At 25.4% G+C, this 12,593-nt stretch overlaps 1 protein-coding gene across 1 annotated transcript; it reads right to left on the bottom strand.

Annotated features, from left to right (window-relative positions):
• Positions 1–8,517: 8,517 nt before the first annotated feature.
• On the bottom strand, positions 8,518–10,549 carry LOC123262923 (zinc finger protein 771-like). Its single transcript, XM_044725415.1, has 2 exons — positions 10,546–10,549; positions 8,518–9,047 (listed from the first exon to the last, which is right to left on the bottom strand). The coding sequence occupies exons 1-2, from the start codon at positions 10,547–10,549 to the stop codon at positions 8,518–8,520; spliced, it is 534 nt and encodes a 177-aa protein (XP_044581350.1).
• Between the last annotated feature and the right edge of the window lie 2,044 nt (positions 10,550–12,593).

Raw genomic sequence — 12,593 nt, 5'->3', positions numbered from 1 at the left:
ACAATTTTAAAAAATTATTTATTTATAAATTATTTACAAAAAAAAATTTTTAATTAATAAAAAATATGAATTTTAAAGCCCTAAAAAAAATATTTTTAAATTTTCATTCCATGAACAGACAAAATATGATACTGCCATCGATGCTTGTACTTAAACTTCCGCCCGCAAATTACACATTCGAAGGTCGGGTCTTTACCACACTCGACCCTAATGTGATTCATTAGCGACCCGCGCCAATAATAACTCTTCCCGCATTGTTGGCAGCTCCAATTTTTACTTGAAACTGGAAAAAAAAATTAAAATTAATATTAAAATTATTCTTTTTTTTTTCTCTTTATTAATTCCATTTTAGCGAGAAATAATTTTCTTACTCAAAATTTAATTAGTACGGCAGATGAGTGTTATTAACAAACATAAATTTTATTTTACAAATAATTACAAGTTTTTTTTTTAATAAATAATTAATAATTTTAATTTATGAAAGAGATCACTGTAAGAACCATTCTTTAGAGTCTTTTAAGTCAAACGGGCGATTGTTCGGGTCAGAGAAGATCAGGCTCCCGCAATCGCTAGAAATTTTGTGCTTATCACTTTTCAAGTGTCTCGTCAAGTGGTGCTTGTGTTTGAAACGGATTCCACAAGGCTCGCAGGGGTATTGCGGCTCCTTTCCGCAAATCGCGAGGTGGTTCCACATTGTTTTCTTGTTGAAAAACATTTTTCCGCATTGCCGACAAGGGTACACTGAGGACGCTACGAAATCTGCAAATTTAAATGTTTTATTTGTTAATTAATATTTATAAAAAAAGTTTTTTTTTCCGAGCGATCAATAGTTATTTACTTGAAAAATTATTTATGACATTAAACATTAGTAAATCATGCGGAAAATTATTTACTAGCAACCGTGCAGTCACTGTGTGATTGCCGTGACTTGGAAAGTATAAATAAATAAAATTTTGCTTTATTAAATAATGAATTTTTTTTAAATTGCACTGTCCTTTCTTAAATATTGACATTTTTAAAGATATAAGCTCATCTTGATTTTATACTCATCAAGAGCTTTCATTTGAGTACCCACATGCATTTTTGATATATTCTTCATATATACATATATATAATATATATTTTGAAGATATAAGCTCATCTCGATGTTACACTCATCAAGAGCTTTCATTTGAGTACCCACATGCATTTTTGATATATTTTTCATATATATATAATATATATGAATATATGAAAAATTGATGTGGGTACTCAAATGAAAGCTCTTGATGAATGTAACATCGGGATGAGCTTATATCTTTAAAAATGTCAATAATTCACATGATGCAAGGTCGTTTCTTAATTATTGATATTTTTAAAGATGTAAGCTCATCCTGATGTTACGCTCATCGAGAGCTTTCATTTGAGTACCCACATGCATTTTTGATATATTCTTCATATATACATATATATAATATATATTTTGAAGATATAAGCTCATCTCGATGTTACACTCATCAAGAGCTTTCATTTGAGTACCCACATGCATTTTTGATATATTTTTCAATATACATATATATAATATATATGAATATATGAAAAATTGATGTGGGTACTCAAATGAAAGCTCTTGATGAGTGTAACATCGGGATGAGCTTATATCTTTAAAAATGTCAATAATTCACACGATGCAAGGTCGTTTCTTAATTATTGATATTTTTAAAGATGTAAGCTCATCCTGATGTTACACTCATCGAGAGCTTTCATTTGAGTACCCACATGCATTTTTGATATATTTTTCATTTATACATATATATAATATATATAAATATTTAAAAAATTGATTTGGGTACTCAAATGAAAGGTCTCGATGATTATAAGATCGGGATGAGTTTATATCTTTAATAATGTCAATAGTTCACAAGATAAAAGGTCATTTTTTAATTATGTATCTAGAGATAGAGCATTTTCGAATGCAGCCTAAATACTTATCATAATAAATTGAATATCGATAAAAATGATATGAAACCTTGAAAAAATACAAATTTAAATTCAAGACTTTTGTAATGATACTAAATTTTACTAAAAAAAAAAACCGATTTTATCGTATGACTATCCTGGACAAATAATTTTCTTAATATACACTGATAGAAGGATTTCTTAACATTTAAGAAGATTTCTTTGTATTTAAGAAATCATTTCTTAAACGTCATTTCTTAGTATTTAAAAAATATTTCTTAAATACTAAGAAATATTTTTTAAATACTAAGAAATGATTTCTTAAATACAAAGAAATCTTTTTAAATGCTAAGAAATTCTTTTATCAGTCCAGATTTGATATTTTTTTTTATCAAATTATAAAAAAAAAAAATTTTTTTTTTTTTTTTTATCAAATTATATTATTATTTCACGTGAATTTTCCCAAATTTTTATTTCTTCTTTAGATGATCTCTAGAATAATAACTAAATTCAATGAGAATTATTGTAATATTTTTAACTTACTATAATATTCATTTAAAAGTTTTTTTTTAATAAAAAAAAAATTTTTGTAAAAGATTAAATTGTTTTGACTTCATTCAAGAAATATTTTTTTAAGCCAAAAAAATTTACACTCTAATCAAGAATTTTTTTTATTTTTTAGTGCAATAATTTAGCGCAAAAAATTAAAACTTAGATTTTAGAAAACATTATTAAAAATAAGATTAAAAAAAAACCCTTTTTATCTCTCTTTGACGCTAGTTCAATTAACATCCCTAAAAAAAGAATAGTACTCGATTAAATATCACACTGATGTTTTCTTCTCAAATGTTCTCTCAAATGATGCTTATGTTTGAACGGCCTGGCACAAACCCGACATTTAAATTGCGGCTGGATTCCGCACTCGAGTCTGCGATGCTGTCTTAAGGATTCTCTCCACACATAGGCCCTTCCGCAGATGCCGCACACGTAGCGCCGATCACCTAGAACCAACGGAAGCTCATTAGTTTCGTTCAAATTTTTTATTTCTTCACAAAAATTGGAAATTTTCAAAAGAACATAAAAAATACTCCGACATTTATTTAAATAATTTATTAAATAAATAAATTACAGTAAAATTAAATTAAAATAAATTAGAAGTCTCGCTGTAGGAAGCCCACTTGTGAACGTGGATTAAATGCCGTTTTAGAACTCCGCTTCTTCTGATCTTAATCTTACAAAATGGACAGGAAAATTGCGGATCTTTGCCGCACTCTTCGCGCTTGTGTCGCGTTAACGAGGGCTTCCATGTGTAACTCTTACCACAGTCGTCGCAAGAATACTTCCCTCTGTACCGCTTGTGGTAATCCGCCCTCGGGTTTTCTGCGAACAGAGAAAAAATTGTCAGTAAGAATTTAAAGAAAATTTTTTGCTGAAACTCGCAAATAAAATTTTAATTAATTATTTTTTTATTTCAATGCAAAGTAATAATTAATTTTCCTATAATTAATTAATTAAAAAATTCACTTTTTTATTTAGTGATAAATTTGTACAAATCAGTTGACAATTGTGCTAGGAACAATTTTCATTTATTAATAGTAAGTTTGATCACGTTCAGACATAATAAATAAATAAAAAAATGGAAGATATTTGGAAAGAGATAGAATCAGAATATTATTCTGATTTAGTTGGACGTTTCATCTCTTCCCTGTTTAAAAATATTCATTGAAAAAAATTCACTATCATGAGATTTTAATTTTATTTAATTTCAATTTCTCAGTATATATTTGTAGATATATAATTTGGATATAACGAATTTTTTTAATTTTTTTCAATGAATATTATTAAACAGAGTTGACTGGGATTTCTTTAGTAACTATAAATTAAAAATAAACAATTTATAATAATAAAAATTAATTGGTAATTACTTACAAGAGGGTCAACCCCATTTTGGGGCATAACTAGGTGAAAAATTTACATTTTCAATTTTTTTTTATTCTGCTTGTTTTTATAACACATTTATAATAAAAAATGTCGAGAAAGAATAAAATAAAGATTTCAATAGCTTTTTTTTTGCCTTCAAAAGTTGGGAAAAATTTTGGCTTTTATTTTTTTGGATAAAATTTCTATTTTATCTTTTTTTTGAAAAGTACACAAAAAAACGAATAATTAAAAAAAAAAAAAAGTTGAATATCACAATTTTCTAAAAAATTTATAAATTTTTTTGAAAATTTATTAAAATTGTGATAATCAATTTTTTTTTTTTTTTAATTGTTCATTTTTTTGTATTTTTCAAAAAAAAATATATCAACAAAATTATATAGAAATTTCGTTCAAAAAGTGAACATTAAAATGGTTGAGCTTACTTGTAAATATTTACCAAATTTAATTATAAAGGTACTGCATTAATATACCTTTGAATTCTATTGAACAAAAAAAAATTATTTTTAAAATATTGCAATTATAATTTTTTTTATTGTTAAATAGAAAAAAAAATTTACTTTAATCAAGTAAATAATTTTGAAGAACTTTTAACTCTTAATTTGAGTAGAAAAATTCTTAAAAATAATTACTTAAAAGTTTTATTATTTCTTTTCTAAAAAATTGAATTATTAATTTTTTTTTAATTTCTAATAATTTATTTGTTAAAAAAATTGTCAAATATTAAAAAATAAAATATTTAAAATTGTCAAATATTAAAAATAAATTTTTTTGGTTTAAGTAAATTTTACTTAAAAAATGTTTTTTTTAAGACAATGTGTCAGAGTAGACACAGTCAAGTATGCACTGGCATACAACTATGTATATATATACAACAATATACACTAAATATAATAGTAAATATTATTAGGTGACTGAATGGTAGTTACGGACAATGTCTCGGATAGCTTAACTGGTAGAGCCTTTGGCGCGTAACCAAACGATCCGGGTTCGAGTCCCAGTCTGGGCTTTCTGAATTATTTTTTCGGTTACCGAAAAATTCCTACTGAGTAAGGTCCCCGCTCGCCCCTTTATCCTTTATTTCCCCAGTCCTCAAATTTGTCTTTAATGACAAATTATGGCTATACCTACAAGGAAAGAACAAGATGACACTGGATATCATCTCAGATTATACTGAATGAAAAAAAATTTCAGATAGTAGCTAGTATAATCCAGATTACAATGAGTATAATCCAGATAACATTGAGTATAATCCAGATTACAATGAGTATAATCCAGATTACAATGAGTATAATCCAGATAACAATGAGTATAATCCAGATTACAGTGAGTATAATCCAGATATCATGCAGTATAATCTAGATTTTTTTAGCTACTATCTGAAATTTTTTTTATCACAGATATCACTGAGTATAATCCGGGATGATATCTGGTGTCATCTTGTTCTTTCCGTGTATCACATGTTTATCTATTTATTTGATAATTATTATCAAAAGTTATAAAGCAAATTGATGCAAATTCAAAATATGCTTCTTTAATAGCCACTTGTGTCGCATCCTTAGACCACAGAAAGGACACTGATGCTGGGGCGCTTTTCCGCACTCTTCTCTCTCGTGCCTTATGAGTGATTGCATCCACCGGTATTCTTTTCCACATTGACGACATCTGTGTTTCCCCATGCGCTTGTAATAATCTGTACTTTGAGAGCCTGAAAAATAAAAAAAAAAATGGCGATTTTATTAGTAAAAATTCAACAAAAATTACTAATTTCTTCTTACATATTAATTATAATTATAATATAATTATATATTAATTATTCTTATAATTAATTCAGGTTAGTTTTCAAAATTTAGGCTTTAGAAAATTTGAACTTTTATTTTTTTAGTTCAAATATATATTTTTTTTTTTTTTTTTTTTTTTTTATCAAATATTAAGTTTGTCGTAGCAGTAAACTTTTTACCTCTCTCAATTCTATAAACCTTTTTTTGAACCTTATTTACTGATTTCTTCTCGAACCTCTTTTCTTCCAAAATTTATGGCGCCCAATTTCTTCGTTGCACAATCCTAGAAACTAAAATAATAATTTCTTCATTAATAAAAATTTTTAATTAAAATTTTCAAGCCGATTTATTGAAATAATTGAAATAATAACACAAAATTCATGAAAAATATCATTTTTTATTTACCAAGTTTTACAAAGTTCAAAAATAAAATTCAAAAAATCTTTCAATTCTACTCAAATCAAAATTCTTGAAAAAAAAAAAAAAAAATAAATAAAAAAAGAGAAATACTTAGCAGGCTCAAAAATTTTTAAACATAAAAAAGAATTACAAAAAATCAATCTTAACTCTTCTGCGCTTCTTAAATCAATCACGGAAAGAAGAAATAGGGAAAAATTACACTATATAATGTAATATGGCGCTTTATGTAAAAAAATTAACGTTTTAAATTGTAATTTTTACAAATTTTGTAAGAATTACATTTACAGCTGTGAACATTAAGAAAGTTTGAATTTTAAAAATGTTACTCAAAATTTTACTAATATCAAAAAGGCGTATAAAAAAATTTTTTTTCTTCAATCAACTTTTAATCTAATTGAAAAACGCCAAAAAAAAATTTTTTTTCGACCTGCAACTTTTTGGCTTTATAAATTATAATTATAAAATTTGGCGTATATATGGCGAATATATAAATAGTCAAAATAACTTCTAAAGAATTCAAAACTTTGAGACCTTAAAAAAAATTGATTTTTGGAAATTAGACTAAAAACACTTTCCAATTTTTCAAAATTTTCAATTTTTTGAATTTGTAAAAATTCCCTGAAAAAATTAAAAATAAAATTTTAAACTTTTCATTAAAAAAATTTAAAATTTCAAAAATTGGGCTGTGATAGTTTTTTCAATTCCATTTTCAAAAAACAAATTTTTCATTAAATCTCGACGTTTTGAAGTCCTTAAAAGCTACTTTTATATTTTTATATAAGGTAGAAGACCCAGTTATTGACACTGGCCTAGTTATTGACACTTGCAATTTTATTTTAATTTAAAAAAAAAAACAAATCAACTCTAATAAACTAATGAATATAATTTTTATATTATAAATTTTGAGATAATTGATTTTTTGAGAATATTTTATTTTTTTAATTAGAATAAAATTGCAAGTGTCAAACAACTAAGCCAGTGTCAATAATTGGGTCTTTTATTTTACACCTTTTTGACTTAAGAAATTTTTTTTCAACCAAATTTATTCACGGAAAAAAGAAAACTCAAAAAATTACATTATAAAATGTAAAAATGTAAAAATTACAGTTTTAGATTGTAATTATTACAGATTTTATAAGAATTACATTGTAAAGTGTAATATTTACATTGAAAGCTCTGAAAATTGACATTCAAAGTTTGAATTTATAAAAATGTTATTTCGAACTGTAATTTTTTAGTTTTTAAGGTAGTAATCTGGTAACTTATGCCTATTTTCATGACTTCTTTGGAGGGTGGTTTTTTATAGGAAAATAAAAATGAATTATCTTGAATATTTAGAGTGTTTTTATTTACATATTGAAAATATAAAAAAAAATTTATTTGAAAAAATTTAATAGTTTAATACTATTATTATTGTCACTCGAAGTTGGAACCTTAAAAAAAATGCACGTGGGCGGCCCGGGTAATTTTGGTTCTTGATGTTATCTGAAATTAAATATTCGTGATTATTCTTAATCTATAGACATGTCATTCCGGTCGGAAGTACTGAAGTTAAATTTCAAGGGTAAATAACAAAGTGGCGGACTTTGAAAAAAAAAGTCCTTTTATTTTAGCAAAGAAAGAGTTGTAAAATAAAAAGTTAGGGGTGAAAAAAATTCTCGTTAGTACCGACGAGAACTATAAGTGTGTAGAACAGCCTGTTAAAATTTGAAAGTAATCGGTTCAGTAGAAAAAAAGTTAGGACCCGGGCCACCCACGTGCATTTTTTTTTGAGGTTCCAACTTCGAGTGACAATAATAATAGTAATAAACTATTAAATTTTTTAAAATAAATTTTTTTTTATATTTTCAACATGTAAATAAAAACACTCTAATTTTTATTTTCCTATAAAAAATCACCCTCCAAAGAAGTCATGAAAATAGGCATAAGTTACCAGACTACTACCTTAATACGACAGGACACTTATTACAATTTATAATGTAATTTTTCGAGTTTTCGGCTGCCCAATTTCGAAACACAGTAACTAACATTTAAAAATTTTTTTCAATTTTTCTTATTAAAAAAAAGTTTGCCCGCCAAATGTATGGAAAATTTGATTTTTGAATAGAAAATACTTGAAAATAAATATTTTTAAGAAAAAATACTTGAAACTAAGATCTAAAAGTTATAAAAAATGGAGCAATACTAGAAAAAATCAGGTATAAAAATTTTGCAGTAACTGTGTTTTAAAATTGGGCAGCTGTTTTCTTTTTTCCGTGTACATTCCCAAATTAATTGAAAGAAAAAAAAATTTTTTTTAGTTTTGCAAAACCAAAAAAGCGTATATTTTTTTATACACCCTTTTGGCACTAATAACGCGACTAATCTAAATTTATAATGAAATTTTTCTTTTAATTTTTTCCGTAAAGAAATGAATTCTCATAAATATTAAATAACTTAATTAAGCAATAGTAGTGAGCAAGCATCCATGAATAGTCCAAATGTGTCTCTGAAAATTGGACCGCTGTTTAAAGGACTTGTGACAGTAGCGACAAGTATACTGAGGTTTCTTCCCGCACTCTTCCCGAAGATGTCTGTTCAGAGTACTTTTATTAGTATACTTCCTATCGCACTGCGGACAAGCGTGTTTTTTGATCCTGCGTCTCCTAGACTCCGAAGTAGAAGGATCATCAGGGTCCGCAAGCTCGTCCTCGTACTCCAGATTAGCAATGTCGTCCAAACAAGAGCCAGGAGTCTCCAAAGGGTCTTGGGGGTCCAAGATCGCAGTTATCTTCTGGAGGTTCATCGTCAGGTCATCTTCTTCGCCGTTTTCTTCAATTGACGGATCAAACGCGCTGTCATTATCAAAAGAATCTGGCTCTGCTGGAAGCGCCTCGGAAGTGTCTACGATCATCAGTGGCTCTGGAGATCTCGGCTCTTCTTCTTCTTCTTCTTCTTCTTCTTTTTCTTGAAGAGTTTCCAATTCGGGTTCTGAAATCAAATAATTTTATTCATTAATTAACAATTGTCTTACATTTTTCTACCCCTTAGGGGCTACATTTTTTTTTAAATTTCTAATCTAAAATTAAGTACGTGCAATTGATTTCAGTCTTTTTTGAAAATAAGCTCATTTTTTAATTATAATTTATAACTTTAATAGTAACGCAGTAAAATACAAATAAGATTGAGCAATATTTTTTAACAATTATTTATTGAATCATTATGGTGGAACGGTTTACTGTTATTTAACTATTTTTAATTATAATTATCGGTTATTGTTATTGTTATTATTTAGGATAATATGTGAGTTTAGCTGCATAATAGGTGATAAGATATTGTAGTACAATCATTATTTAAAACGTCGATATTTATGGTCTGGCTATTGTGTTCATATTTAATTAACAATAATAATATATATATTTTTTTTATATTTACTGGGCTGGTTCACAGAAAAGTTTGGTTCTTTGATTAAGATGGAAATTTTTTTTTTTATTTATTTTAACAAAAGCATTCAGAAGTTACAGTGAATTAAAAGGTTAATTTATATTCAATCAATTTTAAATATATTAAATTTGGTCAAATAAAAATTTTTTTAATTAATTATTTGTGATTGAATATAAAGTTTTTTTTTTATTCACTAAAATTCTTATCAAAATAAATTACTTTTTTTTTCTTTGGTAATTTCTGAACACTTAATTGAGATAGGAGGCAAAAAAATTTTTTTTGTTGGGGTAAAAAAATTTGATTTTTTTTTTTCAATTAAATTTGTTCGAAATTTCTTTGATTTGTTCAAAAATTTCTTTCTGAAAGAAAAAATATTTTTTTGTAATTAAAAAAAATTAATTTTTAGAATCAAGATTTTTTTCTTGAATTAATTGAATTTTTTTTATAAAATTTGACAATAATTTAATTTATTAAAAATACTAATTTAAAAATTAACATTAACAAAAAAAAATTTATTAAAGAAACAAAATCTTGATTCATAAAAATTATTTTAAAAAATTTATCTACTTAATTAAAAATAAATAAAATTATATCTTCTTGATCGAAAAAAATTTTGAAATTAAATTTAAATTGTTCCAAAAATATTGATCTGAAAAATTTCCTTGATTTGGACAAATTTGATTCAGAAATTTGTTCAAAAATTTTTTTCTGAAAAAAAAAAAAATATTTTTTTTGATTAAATAAAATTTTTCAAAATTAATTTAGAATCAAGATTTTTTTTTTTAATCAATTGTTTTTTTTTTATAAAATTTGACAATAATTTAATTTATTAAAAATACTTATTACAAAAAGTAACACTAACAAAAAAAAAAATTGATTAAAGAAACAAAATCTTGATCCATAAAAATTATTAAAAAAAATTTATCAACTTAATTAAAATAATATCGTCTTGATAAAAAAAAAAATTTCTCCACCTCCAGCTCTCTTTTATCCCCCCGAAAAAACGTCCATTTTACCCGAAAAACCTTAAAAAAATTTATCCAGCCCATCGATCAATCAATCAATACTTATTCACTCAATAATAATATCACTCAATAATATTAAGGCGCCGGGGAAAAAAGATGAGCGTGGATAGTAGCGTTGTGCCGCTGGAAATTGGCCTTCTGCTTGAACCCCTTCTCGCAGATGCTGCAGATGTACTGCGGCGGCTTCCCACATTCGTCGTGAAGATGGCGCTTGAGAGAGCCTTTGTTCCGGTAGGACCTTCCGCACTTGTGGCAAGGAAAAGGCTTCTCTAAGCTGAATATTCCGGAGTGGATCCCCGGGAGCGAGTACCGGAGCCTCGGCGACACGTCTGAAAATAACAGAGCCCGGGATTACCATTACGGTCATTTACCAGGCACGTGAGTTATTTTTTCTTACGGCTACGGTAATAGTGATAGATGGATCTTCGGGTGATGATCTTCAGGTTGATCTTCTGTGTCGATATTACTTACTAATAATTATTATAATTTATTTATATACAGGGGCGGTGATTTTACGTGAGGTTTCAATTTATTATTATTATTATTATTATTATTATTAATTATTATTATTATTAAAAGGGTTTGTTGAACAAATGAACACTTTTTTATTATTAAGTAGCTTCAAACCCAAATTATTAAACTTATTCCTTAATTATTATTATTAATATAATTATTATTATTACCCTAAAGGACCCTGTTTTGTTTGATTAATAATTTCTTCTTTAAAAAAATTTTTTACAAGTCTTTCTTCTTAAAAAATATCTTCTCTTAAATTATAATTATTAATTATGATTATTAATTATTACTTATAATTATTAATTATTAATAATTAGTTAAAATTATTAATCATAATTAGTAATTATCAAGTATAATTATCAATTATAATTATTAATCATAATTATTAATTATAATTATTAATTATTAATTATAATTATTAATTATTAATTATTAGTTAAAATTATTAATAATTAATTATAATTATTAATTATTAGTTAAAATTATTAATCATAATTATTAATTATTAGTTAAAATTATTAATCATAATTATTAGTTATCAATTATAATTATTGATTATTAATTATAATTATTAATAATTAATTATAATTATTAATCATAATTATTAATTATTAGTTAAAATTATTAATCGTAATTATTAATTATAATTATTAATTATTAGTTAAAATTATTAATCATAATTATTAGTTATCAATTATAATTATTAATTATTAATTATTAATAATTGATTATAATTATTAATTATTAGTTATTAATTATAATTATTAATAATAATTATTAATTTAAATTATAATCTAAGCCCGTGAACATTAAGATTATGCCTGTGGAAATTAGACTTCTGCTTAAATCCTTTCTTGCAGACGTAACAAATGTACTGAGGATTTTTTCCACACTCGTATCGCAGATGGCGCCTCAGTGTGTCTTTACGCGTGTAAGATTTCCCGCAAGTGTTGCAGGGAAATGGCCGCCATAGATGCGACGGTCTTATTGCTTTCATTTTCTGCACGTCACTTCTTGACTCTGCAAGCAAAATAAACCTACTGTTAGTAATAATTTTATTTTAACTTTTTTCCAAAATTTAGAGTAGTAAAATAGTTTATTTTATTTTATTTTTAATCCCAATAATTATTATAATTTACAACTTTTAAAGCAGAGGTTAGTTTGGCGTAGCGCTCTACACTTTTAAATTAATCATTATTTTACCGAAGAAATTTGTTTTTTTTTAATCTGAAATCAATTAAACTTATCTTGTAAATAATAATTAATATTGATTAATTAGTAAACAAACAAAGGAGAGTATCAAGCCAGAAGAATTTACCTTTAAATTATATTTTTTTTATCTTCCGCTCCGATAATCTTGATAGATGTTATTTAGTTCACTGAATCGGAGAAAAATTAATAATAATTCTTAAATTAATAATTAAAAACAAAATTGTCAATTAAGTATCGCCGGGAAGGGATGGAAAAATTATAAACTAAATTTTAGGAGAAAAAATTATTTTAATTAAAAAAATAAATTATCTTCTTCTTTATAATCTTCAAGATGATTTCT

The sequence above is a fragment of the Cotesia glomerata genome, linkage group LG4 (assembly GCF_020080835.1).
Source record: "Cotesia glomerata isolate CgM1 linkage group LG4, MPM_Cglom_v2.3, whole genome shotgun sequence".
In the NCBI taxonomy this organism is placed as follows: Eukaryota; Metazoa; Arthropoda; class Insecta; order Hymenoptera; family Braconidae; genus Cotesia; species Cotesia glomerata.
Note: the sequence above shows the minus strand (reverse complement) of the source record. Positions and strands in the feature narration are given on the sequence as shown.